Genomic DNA, 25,538 nt, shown 5'->3' with positions numbered 1-25,538 from the left:
GTAATTTCTTAAAGTTTTAAATGGAATCGTTTCGTGAATCGCTTCCCTCTCCGGTCACCAGAAAGTATATTTTCTTTTTTTTTATAGCTCTTTCTTCCTTGTTAGGTAATGCATTAGTCAGATTTTCCTCGTATAAGATTTATAACATAATTTATTACTATATTATAATTATGTTGACTTCGGAACAATAGACGACGTAAGCGATGAAAAACGTAAAATTCCCAGAATGAAATTACCACTTATCAAAACAAATTAACATCATCTTCAATTAATTTGCAGAAAATTATTCTCAAAAAGACAATATTTAAATAATAAATTCTGAGCATAGTGCAACAAGAATTCAGAACTATTGCAGTAACCCAATCTACTTTTCTAATGCTAATTGTTTCAGTTTAATTTAACTCGATTAAACTTCTTACTAACTTGGTAAATGGGGGAGTTAATAGTGAAACATCTTTTTTTGGCCTTCTGAAAAGTACGATATCCATTATCATTACTTAAACATGGAGGCGACGATGTGTTCTAATCTAATATAAAGAAATTGATAGCAACAATTTATCTTTATAGGGGGAAATAACATTATATGATAGACATATAATAATGTTATTGATAGCAATGTCTCCAATATCTTGATATACTCGACAAAAAAGACAGAATATCTTATTTCTCCCCATAATGCTAGTAACTACATGATAAAAAAGAGAAATTGACATTTAAAAAAAAATTAATAATTCTTCATTTACGTTAGAGATTCCTTACAGAGGGTGGTCTCCTAATAACGGCTACTACATCTCCTTGCAGAGAGAAGTCCTAATTCAGTCAAGCAAAAAGGAAATTACATCTAAATGTACTGTGAAGCTGGTTAAAGTCAATAGAAGGAGAATAATGATGCCTAACACCTTAGTTATTCCACAAATGAACTATGGGATTCAAATACAGAGATCATGCGAGGCATTCGACAAGTGGAATTCTCGCATGCTCCAAGTATTTGGTGATGATTCTGATGGTATAAAGGAGTGCACTGTCGCCTATCTAAATGACATTTTTACCAAAAGATGGAACAAATGGGATCATAGCCTCTGAGGAGCCAGATCCAATGAAAATCAGTTCACTACGAGCAAAGAAATTCAGACCTCCTCAAACCATAAATGATTACCTAGAAAGGTTCTGACTCGTGAAGAGCACATTACGCGGATTGTTGGTTGTTTCCTTCCTCTGTCTAGAACGAAGGGACACTATCTTGCTCGAAGTTCAAACTTCCTTGATCTCTGTTGTGCCATGCACTTCGCGCCATTAGAAGACTTTTGAACTCCGGCCGTAGTTACGTGGTGATTTCCTAATACGTTTTTCTCAACGAACGATTTGACCGTCAGTAAACAGGCATACGCTCAGTATGGTATTTCCATTCTAGTTTTCTGATTGCAAAACCGTTCGTTCGAACAAACCTGTCAATGAGAGAGTCTAAATCGACAGCATGATCATAAGATATGTATCTTCAGTACTTATCTCCAATCATCGATAGCAATGTACAACTAATAGTTGTCATTCGATTGGGGTAAATGATGAAGGATACATACATTAAAAACAAATTAAATGAAATACAACTAAATTTAAAGGATTTTTTTTAAAGGGCTCGTTTACTGAATCGATTATTTGCATTAATTCGATGGAAGAGGCAAGTAGAGGATGCTTTAACCTTGAGAAAATAATTGATGTGAAGAGGGTCTGTATTGCTTTTGTTAAAGGGGCTGAATTGCATCTTTGCAACCTAAAAACCATACTGAACAAGTGTTCACCAGTTTGATTGAACAGTTTTTTTGACTGTTATTGGAACAAATATACTGAAAACTTATATTTTTGACATGAAAAAATTAAACAACAATTGAAATGGTTTATATAAAAATTAGCACATGCTCCTATTGAATTCAGTGATCATCTGTCTTTTCAAATATAAATAATCAATTTTAAAAGCATAATTAAATAAATAAACTAATGCTATACTTTATCCTTTAAATATTTTTCCAATCCAGCGAAACACATAATATGTGACGATTGTAAAAACTAGGAAGTACAAAAAATTTCCACAACACTGTCTTTCAAAAATTAAAATAGAGCTCTCATCTAAAGTTACGATCATTCCTACAAATCAATGAGGATCGAGCCGAAATATTGAAGTTACAGAGAGAAAGAAAATGAGTAAGTTTATTTGTATTAATTAATTATTTATTCAACCATTACCATTATTACCATCCTTCGGTATATATAACATAAATATATATACCTGTATGTATGGTTTATTTATTTTCTATGTTGGTTTATATATTTTCTAAATTCGATATTTCAGATTTTCGTTTATACTTGTTAATATGCATATTAGCAGAAATTGTACTTTTTTATTTATTAATTTTAGTTTAATTGTATTTGATTTTTATAATTATTTTTATTTATTATCAGAACTTAGTCACCTTATGTTTTATGATATGACACATAGTTTTCTTTTATTTGCTCTAATTTCATTTTATATATTTTCTTAATTATTGTTGTTCCTTTTTATATTTTCAAAATCATTATTTTCCTTAAATTTTATGATGTTTTATAATTTCATTTTTATTTTGTATTTTACTCTAAGGCTCAAAAGCCTAATTTTGACCATGTAATATTATTCTAAATGGATCAAACCCAGAATAAAGAATATTATTATATAGCTTAATTAAATTTCAAATGAGTTTTACATAGTAAGTTTGATTCGAAACAGTTCTGATTTGTTCAGCACAGTTCTTTTCTAATTAAACCCTGTGGTCATAATGTTTTATAACAAATTAAAACAGCATTTGATCATAGGAAGCTGATCAAGAAAGTGGTCATGAAAGGTACGAAAATAGCAGAAAAGCTATTTATTTGTAACCAATGTTTCATCCTACGTTGCAAGACCATATCAGGGATGAATCCTGGAATTTATATATAATTATTATAATAATATATAAATCAGGATTTTTTGTATCTTTCAAGATTCTGCACTGTGGAACAAAACATTGGTTACTAATAACTAGTTTTTCTTCCATTTTATACCTTTTCGCCACCCAGACCATCTTACTACTATAATTTACGTACAGTCAACTAATAATTTTCTAATATAAAACAGTATTACAACAAAAAAGGTGATACAAATTCGGTGATGACTTATGGCATATCGTACATTAAATAACTCATAAATGAAAGAAATTTATGGTTTACAACATATCTTTTATTTTAACTATGAGGATCAAAATTTAGGCTTTCATAATGGACAACAAGAAAGAGTCATATTTATGCTGATAAACTTTCAGACCTTCAGTTGAAACATAAGCAAAGTAAAAGATATACACAATTTGTTACATATATATTATTTCTTTGATTATGTCTGCTCTATAACTGAGGTTAGAAGTAAGAATTAAGCCTAAAAATGATAATTTTGCTAATAAGACTTTTTTTAGCTATATATTTATGCCTATAACAAATTTATGCTTCAGTACTGACAAAATTCTCAAATTATCAATAATTATTGAGAATTTCACAATTATATCAATACTAAAGCTTAAATTTGGTTATCATATAAATAAATAGCCAAGTCTAGTTTACAATCTACTCTTAAAATAAAAAAAAAAATTCTGTTACAGTGACGGGTGTTTAAATAACAAAGTAAAATATCTAACAATTTTTTTTTTGTTTTTATGATGGCTACTCATTTCTAAACGTATTCTATTGAATTAAATAAATCACTAAATCTACAACCAGCAAATACAAAAGATTGGAAGTAATTAATAATATGAAATATATTGATTAAAACAAAATAAAAGTCTAAGTGATACTTACATTCATTTTTTGTATTGTAAAAATTAAAGATACAGTTAAAGGAAAATAAAAATTTAAAAATAATATTTAGTTTGTTTTGATTTTTCCCACCTTCTCCAGATTTTTTAAAACAGTGCAATCATTAAGCATATATATGTACTACCACAGTATTTTTTACATTTTTATGCTGGAAAATTGATCTTAAGAAAATGATAGTGAAAAATCTAAGGAGGCAGTTAAAATACAAATATAGTGGATTTTGTTTGTTCATATAATGAATAACTGGACCAATTTATTGAAATATCTTTAGCACAAGACTATTCTAGGATGCAGTCACAGACATAACAAAGAATAAATTGTAAAATACTTTCCATATAGAAAACTGCTAATGGTAGGATATAATAGTACGATCATTTAATTCTATAATTTAGACAAATAAGTTTCATAAAACATTAATTTGATAAATCACATTCAAATAATAATAGCGAAATAAGGAAAAATACACATATTTTAATTAACAATTCAGCAAGCAAATGATGATGTTTAAGGAAAAAATATTGATACTGATCCTAATATAAATTAATAATTTAATGGTATCGGAGGATAGTGATAATCCAAAAATAACTTGTGCAATCTAGCACCAAGAGGAGCGTTCTGCATCCAAAAATATCTATTAGATTTCACTAAAAAGTTACCAAAATAAAGTTGCTTAAAGTTTAATTCAATATTTATTGTTATGCATATTACTCACTTAAAGATGTAAAAACATGTTTATACTCTTCATAATCTTTTCTACTAAGTATTAGTACTAGTTAAATGGTTCATATTCCAGACTTAATTATTATTAACAGTTTAATTAATGAAAATTTCTACTTTTTTAAGCATGGAAATAATCCTAGCTCCATCATGATTTCATACAAACAGACAAAAAGTGTGTAAAACATAAGCTGTACTTCCCTATAAAAGAAAAATTGTCACATATCAATGTGATATACAAACAAAGAATGTATTCATATAATAATACATAATGTGCGATTTGTAAAATGAGTTTTTATGGGGTTACACATGAAACCCTAAAGAATAGTAGAGATTCTAGGAAGATTCTCTAGAATTCTATTCTCATTTCTTCACATATAAGAGTATAGTTAAAAAACATTTCAGAGCAGTAACAATTTATCACTTATAGTAAAAATAACAAGTCAAGTTCATTCTAATAGCTAAAATGCAGACATAACTAAAACATACACACAAAGAATATACAAATTAGTGAAAATAACAGACCAAGAAAAAATGAATATTGGTCATACTAGCAGAATATAAACAAAATAATTCATAAGAATACCTGTTAATTTATGGATTAATGCTAAATGTTTGCAGTAGAATTAAATGTATAAAACCTACATAAAACTCAGCTAAGAAAACAACTAACAGAAGACTTCTGTATATAAATTAAAGCGTTTTAGAATCATATTAACTTTTAGCAAGTTAAAGGGAAGAAAATAATTAAACCAACAACTAAGGAAGTGACTTTCATATTCAGATGCAAGTTCTTAGAACTGAACTAATAGGACTGCATTAAAATAACTTCTTTATGAGGAAAACAGAGACAGTTACACCAAAAGTGGCAACAGAATCAAATTCCAATATATCAGATCATAAGTAATTAATAAAAATTAATTTATATTCTAAATGATGTAATATCCAGTTAATTAACTTCAAAATTGACGTGACAATTAAACTTGGCTTATAAAAATTGCATTTGGCATATAACACATAAACTATTGGAACCAAATCTATCTTTAAAAAAATAAATACCACACAAATACCACTTATAGACATAGAAATTACTTTAAATATACAAGAGGATGTCTATTTTTTGGTTAAAATAATGGAAGAGTAATTGTGTCAAAATAGAAAATTAGAAATACAGTAATTTATCACATAATTTAAGTAAACATATACGTTAAACTAAAATGGGAAGAGAGCTTCTCTTCACCTATGACAAGAGATAACCTCACAGAATATCATATAAAGGTACTGAAAGGCTGCAAACGAAATATACACAAATAATATATTTTTACGTGCATTTATAAAACATACCTTGACAGAATCAAGCGGATACATAACACAATGTTCCATAATCCCAGCGAAAGCTCCTGCCATCATGTGGCTGGTGACATTGGTCGTAGGAAGGGTTTCATAGTCCTCAAAGTTCATAATATTTGTTCGGGTGTTTGATCGTTAACTGAGAATTTAGTCTATCCGGTTGTCCAAAACAAAATACCAAATAAAAAAAAACTGAAAACTAAAAAAAAAAAAGGACAAACCGAATAGAGGGTCCGAAAGGTTAGGATGAATTAAGTAGAACAACTGACCTATGGTTACAGACCATGGATTCCCCAGCAACTTATTTAACAACGAAGGCTGGGGATGTTTTCGCATCCAAACGGAATTAATACTAATGTAAGTCTATATACAAAAACTACAAAATGTAGTGCGAGTGAGTGAAAGTGTACAATATTTCTGAAATAATGCTGGACTGCCTATCTTATATAGAGAAGGTTACTTCAAATAGCAGCATTGTTACGATAGTTCGGCAACAGATAGCGGCATCAGCTACCGGGTTGGTTCCATAAACATCTCATCTAGATAGGAGGCGTTACTATCGCCAATTCATTTTAATCGCCAAAATAAAACATCCTCCTTGACTAACTTCCGCTTTAATCCAGATATCGATCAATTTAATTATCAAAGTTTCTGTAAAGGTAAATGATAATGTGTTAAAATACTATTTGCCAGGAAATTTTATATTTTTTATTTGTATCCCATCAAGCAAAGCAGATTTAATTTTTTAGATTAGTGATTTTTATTTTATTTTAAAGTTATATCTGAATCTGAATTTTGATTTGATTTCCTCTAGTCAAAGATTTTTATAAAACTGAGTGTGTAAACATTTTTGGCTACAACTGCTCAGGGAAATCCAGAGGAGGGTGCAGAGGTAGATGAACGCTTCCCCTAAAGAAAAAGAAACTTTTAATTTTGGGATAATTGTTTATTATATCCTGCATATCCCTGCCCTAAATAACAGTAGTAGCAACATATTTAGCAGTTAACAGTAGTATATATCGTACTTTAAATTATTATAATGTGCATTTTATTTCAATGTTTTTTTTTCTTCCTATTGTAAAATAAAAACCTTAAATCGGTTCGGGTTCAAAGCATACTTAAAGCTGGACAATTTTCTTAGCGATTATTTCTTGATAGACTTCGTTTACTGAGGTTTAAATTTAACGTAAAATAATAAGATTCTGTCTTTATTAGCTTTAGATAGAAACTTCAAGAACTTAAAACAAATAAAGCTCCTTATTTGCATCTACTATTGACAATGTCTAGATGCACCCTTGCATAGTGGTGCAAGGGTGTACCTAGAAATTGTGTGTCGTACTTTATTAAACAACCGACAATATGAGTACAATGACGATATAAAACTAGTTTTTTTTTTTAGCATTGTAAGTATCTAATGCAGATAGTATCAGTATGAAATCAGCAACTTGTTTTCAATCCTATGTGTATCAGGACTATTATCGTATAAAATTTTACTTCAAATCCAGAAGCTTGGAGATCTAATACCACCATTGCTAGAATGGATTTCATATATTCATCATTCATAAATACTCCTCACTGCCGTTTGTCAGTCCTTTTGGGTTTAGTGAGTCTGTGGAAATAACTGTCTGAATTTTAAGAATCCTCAAGACAATGCTTTATTGAAATAGAAGTCTTTCACCACAAATTCGCAAATATTTTGGTGATGAAAGATTTGAAAATTATTATTAGGTAATTTTATAGCCACAAAATAATGCGTAAATAAACTTCAAGAATTAAACAAAATTTCTTGTATATAAAGTGCTATCAAGCTGAATAGGAAGGTTGCAACAAGTTCCCTGTGAGCAAGGAATGATACATTTTCAAAATAAAACATTACTAAAACATAATTAGGAGCTCGATATTTCTTAAATGTTTGCAATTGTATATATAATTAAATGTAAAATAAAACTTGAAGGAAGATGTCCATTTGATGGCTTTCTTGCAGTATTAAAACATATGACCAAAAGTTATACCTCTTTGTTATTCCCCTTTGGATAAGATTTGTAACCTGAACAAAACAGTAAATTTAGTAAGAAGTGTTGTGGAAAAGATGGTAGATTTTAAAAATTCGTGGATAGATAATAGCTTTGCGATTAAAGGCGTTGATGATGAGCTTATAATTGAGCAATATGTGCAAGATGCTCTTGACTTTAGTTCTCAATATGGTAGTGACATAAGTATTTCTTATACTGCCTATAATATTTCTGGAAGACCTAGTAAATATCCTGACTATGGAGATTTTCCTCAGGCTTTTGTTATGGTATGATATTTATTTATGATATATTAATTATCTGTAGCCAAGCAATTATTGATAACAGTGAAATGGTTATTTAGCGCACTTATGGTAAATGGTGGGATGAAGCACCAAGTCGAACTGTAAATATAATGCCCCAAAATTCAGGAAATATTGTTAGTCAGGACTACATTGGTAACTATTAAGCTATTAATTGTTCATTAAAATATGTAAGACGTAGAGGTATTAAATCATGATATGATTACAGATGTGACTTTTGAACAGAAAGTGTATCCTACAAAAGTCAGTATATATGAAACTTACAATCCAGGATCAGTTGTGCGTATTTCTGCTGGTGATGGTCTTGGAATGTGGAAAACTCTTTGGGAAGGAGAACCACAATGTGTCGGACCTAGCCCAAGAATTTTTTCTCCTGAAATTATGTCCATAGATTTTATGACAAGGTACTTTGGTTGTTTTTCTTGTATTATATGTAATGTGCCATTTAATGTGTGGCTGTTGCTGCTTTTTGTATTTATAAATCATTAATGTAATAATATAATTATAGCATATAACAAGGAATAAGTTGTAGAAATTAATCTGCTTGAGTTCTCCTACTTTTAATACAATTAAATATTACATTTTTTCAAGTATCAATATAAATGTTACCTCTAAATCTAAGGAATTGTTTTTATTAAAAATAAAATTTATAGTGTTATTATTTGTTTGGCCTCTGATGTGAAGGGTTTCATTAAGATATATGTATCTTCTTAAGTGAGCACAAGTCGACAACTGTGATCTATCTTGTCATTGGGATGGTTAAATAGCAAATTTTTTTTTTTTTTTTTAAAAAAGCAAATTACCACAAAACAGTTCTCATTGTCTTACAAAATATATGAAAAGATTATGTGGTTTAGATTTGTTAAACATTGAATAATAAGTGTAGCATCTGTAGTGCTTTATTGTAGAATGGTTTTGTTAGTTACAGGTCAGAAATAGGTATTCTGAACAATTATAATATCTTCTTTTTAAATTCAATCTAAACTTAGGAAGTCAAAAAACTCAATATTTCTAAGTCAATCCTGTTTTCTAATGTACTTATGTATATTTTAAATTGAACTCCTTAACTTGAATCCAGTACTCAATAAGTCAAATTTGGAGGGTCGGGAGACTTGATAACTTGAATTTCCCTGAATCTCATTTCTTGGGCAGATGACTTTTTTGTCTGTATTGACAGATTACAGCTCATATTCCTCTGTTAACAGTACAGAGTAAAACTATCTCCCTTTATTTTTGTGAATTTTTTACTTTTTTCGAATCTATGACAAATCATTGGCAATGTAAGATTTAGAAAATAAAATAACACTCACTATTGAAAGCAAGCTAAAAGACAGAATAAAAAGGAAAGGATATTGCAGTCAAATGGAATATTCCAATGAGTACATTATCCACCATTTTTAAAATTCCTCATAATTCCAATTATATTCCCTAAAAGACAAGACAGCCTTATTTTAGAAGTGTCTTCCTAAAAATTATATGCGTTATTATCAAGGCTTACAATATTTGGTCCTTATATATCTCACTTAGAAATCTCCATAACTTGAATGAAATCAATTTTCAGTATACTCGATGATCCAAAAAATTCAATATGTCAAAGTAAAATCAACGTCCCTTCAATTTTGTCTTACCAAGTTTTGCCTGTACTATGTTTAATATTATCTATAATTGTTTTTGTACTTTATTATGATATATTAAATGCCACTAGGTGATATGTTATATATAATTTGTTTATTCATTAAAGATATAATCCTCTCTTTATAAGACCAAACATCAAAATTCTGTTTTCACAAGATTAAGTCTATAGGAAAAAATAAAACTTATCAAGAAAAGAGAAAAAGATTTCTGATATATATCTAGGAATTCTATTTACTCAAATGATGTTATTCAGTTTATTGATTATCTTCTAGTCTTAACTGGCTTCTTCCGATTGAATTTACAGGGCTTTGAATAAATGGATTACCAAAGAAAGGATTTATGTGTTATATAAAAGATGATTAATCAAAATGTAAAAATAAAATTTAGAAAAATTGCCAACAATTCAATTGACTTAATGCTACTTCACCTGGCCATTAATCTTTTTAGTCTAGTTATTTATAAATTAAGGAGATTAAAAGTATTTTAAGGTTTCACCTTAAAACATGACAATAAACAAAATTTTAATATATTTGGATTTTGGAAGGGATGAAATATAAACTGGTAATATTCATTTAAATAATATAATCAAGTTATATTTGATATAGCATATATTATTATATTTCGTTATCTTTTTAATTATTACTTATTAATTTTGTGTTATGTTTTTATGCTTTAATTTAAATTGATCATTTTGCTTTAACTAAAGAATTTTTTTAAGAAGGAGATCGTCCTGGTGGTATTAAAAAAAACAACATAAAAATACTGGCAACTGTTTATTAAATGCTGACGTACCCATCCACATTGTAGTCTTCATCAGGCCTGATATAACAATGATGGAAGTTGAAGTTTTGATGTTTTTCCTTGACATTTAGCTTATCAGATAATAATAACAATAGAAAATCTGGATTATTTGTTTTTTTTTAACTGTGACCATTGAAATAATCATTTTCATTTTGGAAGATCGCTGATTGACCGTGTGTGATAATAAAAAAGAAGATGGTCCGGGTGCAGTCAAAGAAAAACTCAAATAGTGATTAAACTATTTATATTGAGCTAACGTTTCGCCCCTACATTGCAGGGCTTCATCAGGGATAAAAATGATACAAACACTTAAATGAAAAATTAAAAAGATGTACAATGAAACGTAAAAATTAAATAAGAATAATAAAAGATTATAGACAAGTAATGGAAACAGAAATAATTACAGATAAAAAGAAGAAAAATAAAATAAAGTACAAACTAAGAGATGGAAAAAGGGGATAAGAATAAAATCAACATGCCTTTCAGGCTCAAAGTCAGAGGAAAAGTGAACTGTTTTGACAGGATGTATAGAGAACAGTTGGGATTGACAGTTAAAGTACGTTACATTTGAAAATAATTTTAAGGTAAACAGTATAGAAAATTAAAGAAAATGTTAAAAATAGGTAAACATTAAATGATAGTGTACATAATAGGGGAGGAAGAAATTATATTAAAAAAAAATTATAAATATACACAGATAGAATACACAAAAGAAATGAAGTTAAAAGAATGAATACAATAAATATAATATGATGAAGAAAAGATAATATATATATATCATCATCAATATACATCATCATCAATATACATCATTTAAGTGTTTGTATCTTTTTTTAGCCCCAATAAAGCCCTGCAACGTGGGGCGAAATGTTGACTCAATATAAATATTTTAATCACTATTTGAGTTCTTTTTAGATTGCACCTGGACCATCTTCCTTTTACATTTTCATTTTAAATTTAATTTCTTATTTCAAATTTTTTACTTTTTTTTAACTCCTTTGTTACTACTTAAATTATTTGTATTACTAGTTCTTATTTGTCATCTCTTGATGTGAAAGAAGAAATTTACGGCCATTAAATTCCAATTTTCAATTATATTTACAACTCTAATCATAGTTAATCAACTATAAGAATTTATAATATTATGATGATACTCACAAAATTATATATATTAAATATAAATACATTTATATTAACCTAATGTGTTGTTAGTTATGGCATTGTTTTAACAGTATAAATTGTTATAAATATTGATTTTAGCTTATTAAGAATTGAGTTTGATCATCGCCAACTCGATTATTATACTGAGCTGGATGCTATTCTTCTTGTTGGTTCATCTTCACCAAGAAAAAAAAATGATGTTGGCAAGATCACAGCTAAGATTAAAGGAATGACAATTAACACCTTTAACAATGAGGTGAGTTTTCTTGTTCAAAATTTATTATCTCAATTTATTGCTAAATATTTGCCAACAGTAGTTATGTTTGTGGAATACTATTCCTGATATATTTCTTATCATTTAACGATGATAATCGCTTATGATATTGGTCCATCTGGAAACTAAAGCCCCAACACCTTTCGTCTGTAGAATTCTTACCATAGTGTTAAAGGGACAGAGATTATGGTCAAAGGTATCCTCTCCTATATATTAAAGAATATGCCTGGCATACTCTCTGTATAAACCATACTTTTCTCAATCCTTGAAATCAATTTGTGAATAGTAGTTTCACAGAATTTACCTGCCTGGTAAGCAAATTTAGCGTTCTGTATTCCTATGAAGTTGTTCATACTTTGATAGTCAATATCACAGATTGTAAGTTTGTAAGTTTAAATTTTATATTATAAATATAATTTAAAAAAAAAAAAAAAATTAATTTTAATTTTAAATTTTATAGTTTTATACTAAAAAATTGTGGAAGTCTTGGGACTGGCCAAAGCTTCTGGAAATGAAATAAATAGTTATCATCTGGTGCTATATTTTCTACTTTTTACCTTTCCATCTCGGTTTAGCGTCAAGATACAATTTTGAATTATAGCTCATTAAAAAAAGAATGAAATATTGAACATTCCCTCCCCCCCACTTAGAGCTATGTTACAGTTACTTACAACTCCGACTTTTAGTTTCCCTAGTTTTCACTACTGTTTCCCTCACATCACAAAATCTATTTACTACCATATGATTTTGTTTTTTTCCTGGGTTATAGAATGTTGGTAAAGAAGTTTCACTTCAAAAGTTTAAAGATTTTACTGCATACTGTAATTCCTTATTTGTTGATTCTTTTTAATTTTATTATGTCACTATTATTCCCCCTTTTTACATATTGTATTATTTTTTTAGCATACATGTGCCGACCTAGATTAGATATTTTCCAACAGTTTCCTATCCCTAGAGCTATAATGACCAAATTGGTACTTAGATCTGTGAACTTAAATATTGATTTGTATTATTTTATAAAATTACTGTGCTTGAGGAACTGAAAATGGTTGCTATTGCAGAGAAATAACTTTATTTATTTATTTTTTATGTTATTGGATACAGAATCGAACTGTTGTTAGTTATTAATAAAATTGAAAGCATCTCACTATCTGATGTTACTATTTTCAGACCTATATGTCTCTTTTGGTTTCTTTCATTTTCATCTAGCATAATTTCAAAACAAATTATTTCTTTGTACATTTTAATGTGCGTTCCATATTTAAAAAATCTTCCAATAAAGTCTTTTTGTTAAGGTTGTTATCAGTTTACAAAATTTTTGTTATTCAATCAATGCAATAATTTTAAATAGGCTAGGGTACTCCTCAATAAAGTTATTTTTTGTAAATAAACTTTGTTTTTATATGTTGTGAGTAGTCGGGATTGTGAATTTCAATGATGAGATTTGATATGTATTTGAAACTGATCATTTGATGGTTGCAGATAGATATAGCTAATACTCTCAACTCTCTGTCATCTCTTGCCCAGCATTACACAGCCCTCTTGGAGGATATCAACAATGAAATAGAATCTTCCTGCTTAGTCTCTTGCTCGGGGCCGTTTGATCTGCTCCCTGTAAGTAAAAACTTTCCTCATTAATTTATAAAAGTTTTATATCATGTATTAATATTAATCATTATATAATTGCATTAGTATTTTATTATTTATTCTTTTCATGTTTCCTATTATCTATCTTCTTACACCTTATATAATTTAAATTTCTCAGACTTCACATTAAATTGTTCTGAAGAGTACAGGGAGGAAATAGCTACAATTCAAAAAGCCGAATTTGAAAAAATAAATTTATATTCGTAAAATAAAAAAATCATTATTTATTTAAATGAAATCACAGCTGTAATAGATTATGTCTATAAAGCTGATGTACTTCCATCATACTTTTCTTTTTGTGAGGGGGAGGGGTATATTAAACAAATATTTGAATGAATTCAGAGTGGTTTTAGAAAAACCACTAAATTTTTTGGAAACTGTAAAAATTCTTCATGGTCCATGTATTTAAATTTATATCTTTATTTAATGACATCTTTTAACTGCTTTGTAAGAAGATGGTCTGGGTAGCAGTCAAGAAAGACACAAAAATACTAAAAAAAAAAAACTATTTATTAGTAACTATTCTACAATTTTTGTACCTTTCTGGACCGCTTCTCAGACCATCTTGTTACAGATATGGTCAACTAATGATCTTCCAATCCTTATGTTAACTACAGAAATGAATTGGTAAGAGAATTTAATTTAGATTATTTTTAGAATATTTTGATTTTGTAATTTTAAAAATCATTTGTACATTTATGTTTATGTTGTGTTACTTAAAATAAAAATATCCATATAGTTTCACACTTTATATTATCTTGTAACTGTGACTTTTTAGCCATTCCGAGGAGTTACAAGAAAATAAAAAGTAAGAGACTATATGGATTTTTTATGGAGTTATATTTTTATTATAACTAATAAACAAACCTGTCTCAAATAAGATATTTAGTTATATATTTATATTGTATGTTCAAAATGAACATCTCACAGATGTTGAAAATTCATTTAGTAATTCCAAAACATAATATGTTTGTAAAAACTACAACTAAATAAATCTGAATGAAATACTTAAATAAAATGAAGAGATAATAAGGAGAAAGAAATAGTTTTCTGCGTTATATTAGTAGAGAAGTGAAGATTTTTGTATTTATTATTTATTAGTAGTATTAATACTGTATTTGATATATACACAGTACTGTATATTAACTGGATGATTTGAAATGTACCATACTCCATTTATAATTGTAGTAAATTTTTAATTTTGTGAATGCAGGTAGAGATCTTCTTGGCAGTGTTGAGAAGATATCTGGTTCTACTCCTCTTGTATGTTTGATTGATAAAATTCTTTTTCAAAAGTTTGATCATTGTTATTCATGCTTATTTACAAGGTTGAGCCACTTCTTGTGTTATAGTTGACAAGATTTTCTTGTTCTTTAATTCATCTCAAGAGAATTGATTATTTAAAAGCGATTTCTATCAGTACTTAAAAGTTTCTCAAAACCTATTATACATCATTCAGTTTCTTTTCCTTCCGTCAGTTATAGTTGGCAGTATGAAAACTGTGCTTGTTCAAAGATTGATTAAAATTTACAAGCCTGATTTTAATTGTTCACTTATCCTGGTAACTACTATATATACAGTCTATCTTAGTAAATTTGATTTAGTAATTTCACATCAGGAATTATACTCAAAATTTATAAATCCTCCGTTCAAATCAATGAGTTCAGTTATAAATATCAAATTAACAAAATCAGGAAGTGGAATCTACTTCAGTCTACTGAGCTGTATTGTTTATAAATGACTGTATTTGAATCTTTGTACAATTTTGTTGTTTAATGGATATTTTTACTCTCATTTTAATATTGAATTCATTTAAAATTTCTAAATTTTAATTTTATTTCTAGGATGAAACTATCCTGAGAGTTCTGAGTTATTTAGATCTGGCTTCACTGTCGAGGTGTGCCCGTGTGAATCGACATTTCAATCGTCTGGCTACTGACACAATGCTCTATACTCAACTAAATCTGAAGGTAAAGTAACCATTAACTTTGTAGTACTTTGCTTTATTTCCATGAAGCTCCTTCCTTCTATGTTTTCATTGTTATAAATTTGATATACTTCTGGCTAAACTGCTTTTCTAAGGTGGGTATAGATTCCATAAACTGCATTTTTTTTTTTTTTTTTATAAATTTAATTCATTTTATATTATATATATAAATGACAAACTAGATACCAGGGATCCTCCCCCCCCACCTCTACTAGAAGGAATTGTCTGTACTTACCACTTAGTATTGTCCAAAGATGTGTTTACCAATTTATTTTAAACAAGATGCAGATGACACGCAAAGTATTTAATCCCAGGATATTTTATTTTTCAAATCTTAAAATAGATCTAGTTTTATTACAATTATTTGCACAAAAGCCTGTTTTCATTAATTAGATAATTTATAAAAAAATAAAATTCTGACAATGATGATTGTTATTAGTACTGATAAGAATTGAGAATACTGGAGGTATTTAGTTATTTGACTGACTTTACTAATTCATTGCACTACCACTCAAAATTACAGTATATTACTCATTTGAATATTAGTATCAAGATTTGTCAGAGATGCACTCCTGGACTTCTATCCTATGAATTCCCCAGTTCATTCTCCGTTTCTCTCTCTGTAGAAATGATATAATTATTGTAGTGTGTATATACATGATATAATTTTCATTTCTCCTCTCTCTGAAATCATCGTTTTCACTCCTCTGCCCCCATGGACTTCAGATTTTTGGAGGGGATCTGGATTTTTTCTCTGGGAAAACAAGGTCGCTTTCATGTTCTTTGTAGTTGATGGCACCTCTATCTAATTCTTTTATTTTGAAAAAAAAAATTCTTTAAAAGAATACATGTTCTAAATAGTTTTTAGTGGTTGTATAGTTTTAAACATCAAATTGGCTCCTATTTATTAGAAAACGGTTTTATTATTCAGGATTTAAAATAAAGCATCTAATTTCATCTTTTAAGATTTTATACTAACCCTTTAATTTATCTGAAATCATACAAAATTATTTCTAAACAAAAATCAGTAGTGTCATTTCTTTCATTATCATCATCTGTGGCGCTACAACTCTTGTAGAGTCAAGGCCTCCCGCAACTTCGTTCACCAGTCCTCTCTAATGGTTGCCGCTGCTCTCCAATTGCGGATTCCCAAGATAGACCAGGCATTCGCTGCCGGTCCATCGAAGCTGGGGTCTTCCTACTCTCCTTGTCATTTCTTTTAGGTGGTATAAATTCAATTTTTCAACATTAATGGTGGTTCCAATCTATTGAGGTATAACTATTTCATTTAGCCTTTATATGTGACATCTATTTGCATCTACTGTCTCTCCCTCCCTTTGCAATTTTTTTCCTTTTCATTCTGGTTTTCTTGAGCTCTGTAATGTTTATGAGTATTTTTGTTCAGATGTTATGTTGAAGTGTAATTTTTTTATTCTATACTTAATGAAGTGGAACAACATTCATTACTTGAGTGAATTCCTATATTATTCTAAACAAAGGCTTTGAGCTTTGCTTGTATAGTGAATAAACCTTTTAAGGTAATAATAAAGTAAGGCTTTATTAAACTCATAATTAAACTAACACAAATAAGGTTAGGGGCAAATCAAAACATATGATAATATTAGGTAGTAAGATATTTCTCCCCCTCTTCACTTAAGGACATAGTCTTTCATAAATGATGGAGGCTGTCTGGTTATAGTTGACCATCGGAGTATTGGTTGCAGGTTGGATTGAGATTTGGCTGGAGACGGACCTTCTTCAATGGTTGTTCCTTTTTGATTCTTTGATGACTCCCTCCTATTCAGGGTGTCCCCAGTGCTTGAGTCCCTGGTTGGTGAGTCCAATCTAGATACTTTAATTTCAATTGTATCAGAAGGAGAATGGAGGGAGTTGTCAATGATTAGAATTTCTTCAAAATTCTCCTTTTCTAGCTACCAGATTCCTATCATTATTTCCAGCAGGACCTAAGTGCCTAAGATTTACAGTAGTCTCTTTGCCATTAATGAGTTGTACAAGGGCATAATCAGGGTTAGATTCCAATAAAGTCACTTTTTGCAATAGAGGATCATATTTGATCTATCGGAATTGATTCATCAGAACTTTCCCAGGAGTTGTCAACCACATGGGGAGAGAAACACCTGAACTAGATTTTCTCTTATGGAAGAACATACATTCATGAGAAGTTGTGTTTGTAGCCGTGCAAAGTAGAGAGTAACAGTTCCGTTAATACCTTCCCCCAATGTGATGCCATAAGACCTTTGGATTTTAAAGGCAGTGAAATAGTTTTCCATTGTAGTGCTCAACTTATCCTTAGCTGCAAAGGTTTGACTGGTTGCAACCCCATTTGAATGAAGAAAATCTTGAAGTTCTTTGGATAAGAAAGATGTCCCTCTATCTGTGTGAATGTGTGATAGATATCCAAAGAGGGTAAAGATCTGGTCTAGAGCCTGAATAACTGTAGTGTATGTTAATCAGTGCAAGGTTTGGCAAAAGGGAACCTTGAAAATTTGTCAACTACTGTTAGTAAATATTTCCGTGGAGTATTAGAAGGTAATGAGCCTTTGAAATCAACACTGAGCCTTTCAAATGGACTTGTTACTTTAATGAGGGTATTCTGTTTCTAATAGAAACAAGGTTTTATTTCTAAACATGTTCTGTAGGATGAGATAACTGTGAATTTCATCAGTTATGTAGGATAGATAATAGCTTTTCATCCAGAGAGCCATTCGTGTAATAACAGGGTGACAGAGAGAGCTATGAAAACGAACTTACCTATCGATGGTATGTAATGAGCTACAAGTCCTATAGAAAGCATCTGCTGCAACATTCTTTTTGCCAGGTCATAGTTATTAGAAGCTAGTTCCAAGCACCATCTTGTAAATTTTTTATTTTTCCAGGATGCTGAATATCAAACATATAAGAAAGGGGATTTTTGATTTTTTATTAGTTGAAATTACTGTCCCACTAGGTAATTCCTCCACTTCTAAAGTATAACTATTATATTATTATAAATTTGTAAAGATGCTTTATTTCTGGGTATAGGGAAATCAATCAGCGGCTTCAGTCTGTCAGAATCTGGTTTTAGTATCTTATCCTCTATAAGGTATCCTTTATAGATCTTAAATTGAAATGTGATTTCTGTTTATTAATAGTTGAGTTATATCTTATAAACATTTAAAAACTTTTCTAGGTTTAAGTCATGCTCGGCTTGGTCTTTCCCACTGACTTCTTTAACTAAGAAGTGGTAAGGATTGTAAAAATTGATCAACATTTTCGCTTGGTTGTTGTTTTCTACTCATTAATTTATACCTAGAATATAATTCATTTTTAGGTTTGATGTAGAGTGAATTTAATTTGGTAATAGCAGCCTCATATGATGTACATTCGCTAATGAGCTCGTATATAGTGTGACTAACATGATTGTATAGTACTAATAACTTATCTGCTTCAGAAGCCTTGATAGAATTAGTAAAGACTGAATTTGAATTATTCGAATGTTTTCTTCCAGTGATTTTGTTCAGAGGTGCTTGTTCCAATTGTGTGATCCACTTCAAATCTTAAATGCTTGAATTATTTCTCCATTGTGTTATATTAACAATCACACTAATGAGTTTAATAAATAGTTATGAATAAACCTTTTTAAAGACTGAAAGTAAGGCTTTATTAAACTTATAATTGAACTAACACAAATAAGGTTAAGTTGGACAAATCAAAACTTATTGTAATACTAAGGACAAGAGAAGTAAGGTAAATAAAAACAATTGATAATATTAGGTATTAAGATTTTTCATCATAGCTTACTGCTGGTTTTATAATAATGTGCCCTTGTAAATTAACCACTTGTATCCAATATCCATTAACTTCAGTACATTGTTCAGCATCGTCTCATAAACCAAAATTTCTTCTAATAATATCATTGTTTATCTACAATAATGTCTTGTTCCACTTTTATTTTACATTATTTCTAAACTGTTTATGTTTATTGTATGCTCCTTAATAGCTTAATTGTTTATTGTTGCTTGAAAACTGTTAACACTGATTTTTGCAGCCCTACTGGAGTTGCCTTAATGCAAGAGCACTTCAAACATTGTCTACCAGATGCCAGCATTTGCAGAAATTGGATCTTTCGTGGTGTGGAAACTATGAAATGATCACAACTTCAGACATTGTCGAGTGAGTATAATTTGTACCTTTCTATGTAGCATTGGTAGAATTTCCTTTATTTATTATTTTCAGAAAAGATTGTGTTGAGACACCATGTTTTAGATTAGTTGTTTATAGCTAGATAGTTCTAAGTTGTTTTATTGTTTACACACATATTATTGGGATTAAAAGTATAAATAGAAAAAATATTGGTCTGTCAGAGTTAGTTTTGTCTCTCTGTTTGCTGCTTGAATTGTCTTCTCAAGTTACAACATTCTTAGAATATCAGTCAGAGAAGCTTTAATGTAAATAAAATGCTTAGAATCTTTGGAGGAGATTTGTGTCTCCTGAGGTGTATTTTAATCCATAACAATCAAACATACAGTTCTAAAAGTAATGAAAATATCATAATGTTTAATGAAGTTTATTGCAGTTTCCCTTTATTGTTACTTCTGAAGTGCATTAGTCTATCAGGATAGGATACATATCAGATCAAAATAAAAAATTTAAATTGTTAAAAAATGTATTACGTTTAATAAATTATGCATGTATAATCATTTATGGATATATATGTGTTTTCATGCAAAGGATATACAACTTGTCTCTGATACTGGGCAGAAAAATTCATAGTACTAACTCAGTACGCACCTTATTAAATATCTTACTCATTAAAATTGAAATTAATATTTTTTATAATATTGAAAGGATGCTTTATTAAATGTGCCTGCATCATTTGCTTGCTATAGGTAATATTTAATTCGGTGTATAATTAGTGTACCTGCTTTTGTTAAACATTGATCTGAATTTCTGTTAAAATGAGTGTATAAATAGGTATATTTAAACACAATAATTTATTAAGATATTAATTACTTTATTAAATAGTTTAATAGTCAATAGTTAATATATTAGAATATATACAGCTATGGAAGGGAGTTAAAGTACTATATGTCACAAAATGGCCAAATTTTGTTTTACGGGCTGTAGAACATTTTGTCATTTAACTTTTATTACTTCCCTCTTGATATAGTTTCTGTAATCTACTCTGAAAAACAAATGTCTTGGAAGACAGATCCTGTTGATTTCGACATATCCTATGGCTTGTGAAACACTTGACCAAGTTCCCCCATTTCCTGGCTTTTACTGCTTTTCTCCTGCCTCCTTTAGATATAACAGAATATATTTATACTCGACCTTGTTTCAGATTTATTCAGGGTTGTGGTAAGCTGCTGACTGTTATCAGATTGAACTCCTGTAAATATATCGACAATCGATGTATTCAAGAGATAGCTAATGGTTGCAGAAATCTTAAAGGTTAGATTGCAATTTATTAAAAGTTACTGCTTCATTAATATATCTCTTAAATTTATCTTTTCAATACTTTTGCAGAATTATGCCTGAGGAATTGTTTCAACATTACGCCTGATGGTTTTGAAAGCCTTAAAAACATTTCAACTTTAGAAAGACTTGATCTGTATAGAACCTACATTGAATCGCCACCTTTGCTTAAGATTTTAGAAGCATCTCCCAACTTAAAACACATAAATCTCGGTAAGACTTGATTTCTCATTGTTAAGAGTAATAAAATTTAAGTTTAATTGTAATTAATAGTGTCGTACATATTATTTTTGATACAAAGTATACTATCTGCCCAGTAATATCCTAAAATTTGTTCACCATTGTTAGGTTCCTGTGTTCGAGTTTCGTCCATGGATATAGTTGCTCAAGGATTAGGCCAATATAATAGGCAGTTGGTTTCAGTTGACTTCTGGAAGACTTACAGTTTAACACCACTTGGTGTAAGGGCACTGTCCAACTGTCCAAATCTTGAAGAGGTTGACCTTGGATGGTGGTAAGATATACCGTAATTTTTTAATTATATTTTCTATTTAATTTGCTTAGCTATATAACCCATGCTTGTCGACTCTGCGTGTGATATTCATACAATATTTCTCTATAATATCTAAGTTTAGTAATATCTCTATAATATAATATTAGTAGCTCATAATAATAACATTTAGGTATCTCAATTGGTAGTTATAATACTATATTAATAGTGTGTTCTATATTTTTAAATTAAAGTTTTGAAATATTCAGTTTAGGAGTTTCCATCCCAGGGGACTGCATGAGTTCACTGGCCCATGGTTGTCCAAAATTAAAGAAACTGTTTATGGCTGCATTAAGGGGCATCACTGACAGAGATTTACTTCCTTTCTTGAAATGTACTCCTGATTTAGAGCAAGTTGATCTACTTGGTGTTAGATCCATTACACCTCACATGTGCCTCAGGTAAATGATACTTATTTTTGGTGCCAACATTTCGAACCGAATAAGTGCAATGGTAGCCATGTTAGAATAAAGATAAATATAGTTTAACTAGACAAGTACATAAATGAAAAAAATGATGATAAATGAAAAAAAAAATTTTTAATTAAGATCTTACTAGTAGTATGTATAATTATTTTGAATTATATTTTTGGAGAGTCCCTAAAATCATTTTATTTTTAAGTCCACTAGAGAAGAACTGGGTTTGGTTAAAAAATTGACTTCACTACCCAGATAAAATTTATTCACTATCATTAAGACCTTCCAAGTTTCATTTCGAAATTCTGGAAGCTCTAAAAAAAGAGTTGTTTCTTGAACACACTATATGTTTAAAAAAATCTATACAGTTTTTTCATAATATAAATCCACTTTTTGGTAAACATATGCATATAATATTGTAATTTAATGATTTTTAATATTTTTATTTTATGTTTTAACAGGTTTTTAACTACCTTCAAGTCTCTTCGCTTATTTGATATCAGTTTCTGCGACCAAATCCAAGAAGAACTTGTCGAAGAATGGCGGCTGCAATTCCCTAACGTTTCCATTAAACGTTCCTTCCAAAGTGATGGAGTTCCATCCCCATTCCAGCATTATTAATTTAATTATTACTACTATATAATGAAGATTAATATCATTCTTTTTTGATATTATCGCATTAGGGCAGTGGGTATATTGATCTTATGTGCTTGGTGCACCTTCTCAAAGTAGCTGTTATCCATTGAGACGAGCTTAATTCAAATATTCACTGGCCAACTTCTGCTTGTTGGCCCCGAGAGCAGGTAGTTGAAGTTGATATTATTCTCTCTTACTGTGTGTTTGCTCACACCTATCTCTGTGATGGTTTAGTTTTATCTTTATTATTATAAGTTTATTAACACTGATTGGTTTTGTTCTAAGACTGATCCAATAGGAGGGCACCCAATGTGGAAAGAAAGAAAAAATTATGTTGGCAAATCATATCAAGTTTAAAATCTTTAATTTATGTAGATCATTGATTTTTTTTTTTAATATGAAATTTGGAGAAATTATAATGGAAACTTTTTTTTTTATTATTTTGCATTTTCATGCAATTGGCTATTTTTTTTAGTCTCTTGCCAGAGACTACCTTCATGTAACCTTACATATTACTATTATATTATGTACAATGTATATTATATATTAATAAAATATATTTATTGTGGGAAGAAAATCCATGTGGCAGTCAATTAGTTAAAAATACTTGGTAACCAATGTATTGTCCTTTGCAGGGCTAAATGAGAAACAAGATACAATCATTTTAAATTTTAATAAAACAATAAAATATAAATAAAAAGAGTGTAAAAACATATATAAAAAAAGAGGAACACAGTAAACTGAAGGAATATGAATATACATGAATAGAATACTAATTAATAACAAGTTCAGTTTCAGTAATGAGTAAAAGTGATCGATGTATAACTAGAGTAATGAATAGTGAAATAATAATTAAAGGAAGAGTACCAAATGTAGTAAAATTAAAAGAAAGAGTATTGAAGTAAATGAGGAATAATTATGGTGCAATAAAAAATATAGGGAGGGGGTAGGTGAACAGATAAGTTAAAGGAATGAATAGAGATAATAAAAAAAAGAACACTCTTTTAAAATATAATCAGTGTTACATTTTTTCCTTCTTCCCATGGGTTGTTCTTTCAGATCTCAGACAATATATTGTCAAATCTTTGGTATTTAATTATTCACATTTTTAAATATTTTATTGTCATGTTTTTGCTTATTATACATTTGTTTTTATAAAATGAGTTATATATTATGTATATTTATGTCAAAATCACTCCTAAGTTATTACTGTGTCTTTAAAATACACAGTACAGTATTGATATTCTAGAATTAATAATATATTATAATACAATGATATAAAAATATTCAATGTGCTAAATAAGTAGAATCTATAAAAATATAATTTGTATTTTGTATTAATAAATATCTATTTCCTTTACATTGTTTCATTTTATCCATCCCAGTTCCAAGGACAGTTTTAATCTCCCTCTCTCAACATATTTATTTAAACTTTAATTTATGCTCCTATATATTTTTTTTTAGTCATTAAAATTACTAAAGCTTTAATTATAAATTTTCTATTGATACAAGTTACAAACGGACAAAAGGCATTTTTCTTTAACAACTTAAAATCAACAAAATGGTAAAGGTTCTATTGTACATGCAATGTGGATTACAAAAATCTAAAGACAACTTTTGAATAAATAGAAGAGCATGTCTAGTTCAAAAATGGAAATTATGTTATTACTATTCCTAAATAATAATAATGTTTTTATTTTTATTTACCACTTAAATTTTTTTAAAAACGTTTAATTTAAGCTGATTCAGAATTAAAAGCATTTTAAAAATTTAAGTATACTAATAAAATACTAATAAAATTTAAAAACATTCTACAATTGTATTGATACATTACACAAAGTTTATTTAGTAAAATTAAAAAAGTATTTTCCATTAATAAGGGCGCTTATTATAGTGGCACATATGAAGATATATATACACTGGGCATATATGAAGATATATATTTGTATTTTCTCTGTAAATGTTAAATAAATTAAAGGAGGTGAGAAAAACCATTTCCCACTAAACATCCTCCCATATAACATGTTATGTTTCATAGCTTAAAATAATGTCTGTTTCATTAATATATTTTTTACCTGCTCACACCACCACAGCTGTCTCTCCGACTGAAGGTGCAGATATATAAGGCTCTATGGTGTACCTCTTCAAAACAACACTACAAAAACTCCAGAACTACCAGAAATCCTTCTTTCAGTGGATCCTTCGAGGCACCACACTGTAGAGGGCCAGGAACAGTGCCATCCACCAAGAACTTTAGCTTCCTTTTTTTCCAGAGTTCATAGGCTGATGGCGCATCAAGTTCTTTGATGTGCTGAAGGCCTGTGCAAACCCACTCATCAGGAGATTGCCCCTCCAACAAGACCTGGGAGGTGGCAAGGCACTGTTCCCTTGGTGACATACTTGCCCAGGGAATGGGTTTAAGCTCAGTCTAAACCTAATCATTCATAACTAGAAGAGAGGTCCCTTCCCACTTGTGACAATGCAGACAGCCAGTAAGCACAAAACCTGCACACAGCAGATCCCAGAACCTACCTTAAAAAAATGTGTGGGTTTCGCCGCTTCGCGCTGAAACGCGCCTGACGTGACAACTTTACGCTAAATATTGGAATAATAATATTAATAACATGACTTCCAGTATCTATAACTTCAATTACCCCCACCACCGCACTCTCCGTTACGCTACA

The 25,538-nt window shown here is 29.4% G+C and overlaps 2 protein-coding genes across 5 annotated transcripts in view; one reads left to right on the top strand and one right to left on the bottom strand.

Annotated features, from left to right (window-relative positions):
- mfrn (mitoferrin) overlaps window positions 1-6,409 on the bottom strand; it is a 74,842-nt gene extending 68,433 nt beyond the window's left edge. For 2 of the 3 annotated variants that reach the window (XR_001343002.3, XM_014418807.3), the window contains exon 1: window positions 5,932-6,409. Coding sequence is in view for 2 of the 3 variants with exons in the window: in XM_014418807.3 (XP_014274293.1) it covers window positions 5,932-6,048 (117 nt within the window). In the remaining variant the exon portion in view is untranslated. The remainder of the gene's footprint in view (window positions 1-5,931) is intronic. The other variant, XM_014418806.3, reaches the window with a different exon arrangement.
- Fbxl4 (F box and leucine-rich-repeat gene 4) lies at window positions 1,971-24,214 on the top strand. 2 transcript variants are annotated; one of them, XM_014418805.3, is made up of 12 exons: window positions 1,971-2,196; window positions 8,311-8,404; window positions 8,478-8,673; window positions 11,966-12,122; window positions 13,623-13,754; window positions 15,632-15,757; window positions 19,823-19,947; window positions 21,119-21,228; window positions 21,304-21,465; window positions 21,601-21,766; window positions 22,012-22,203; window positions 22,680-24,214. In XM_014418805.3, exons 2-12 carry the CDS (start codon window positions 8,362-8,364, stop codon window positions 22,837-22,839), a joined length of 1,569 nt encoding a protein of 522 aa, XP_014274291.1. In that variant the 5' UTR covers window positions 1,971-2,196; window positions 8,311-8,361; the 3' UTR covers window positions 22,840-24,214. The 2 variants fall into 2 exon arrangements, with proteins under 2 accessions (XP_014274291.1, XP_014274290.1); XM_014418804.3 differs by lacking the exon at window positions 1,971-2,196 and adding an exon at window positions 7,967-8,236.
- The last annotated feature ends 1,324 nt before the right edge of the window (window positions 24,215-25,538 follow it).

The sequence above is a fragment of the Halyomorpha halys genome, unplaced genomic scaffold (genome assembly GCF_000696795.3).
Source record: "Halyomorpha halys isolate HHAL.00 unplaced genomic scaffold, Hhal_1.1 Scaffold209.1, whole genome shotgun sequence".
NCBI classification, from domain to species: Eukaryota; Metazoa; Arthropoda; class Insecta; order Hemiptera; family Pentatomidae; genus Halyomorpha; species Halyomorpha halys.
This window is presented reverse-complemented; position numbering and strand designations above follow the sequence as displayed.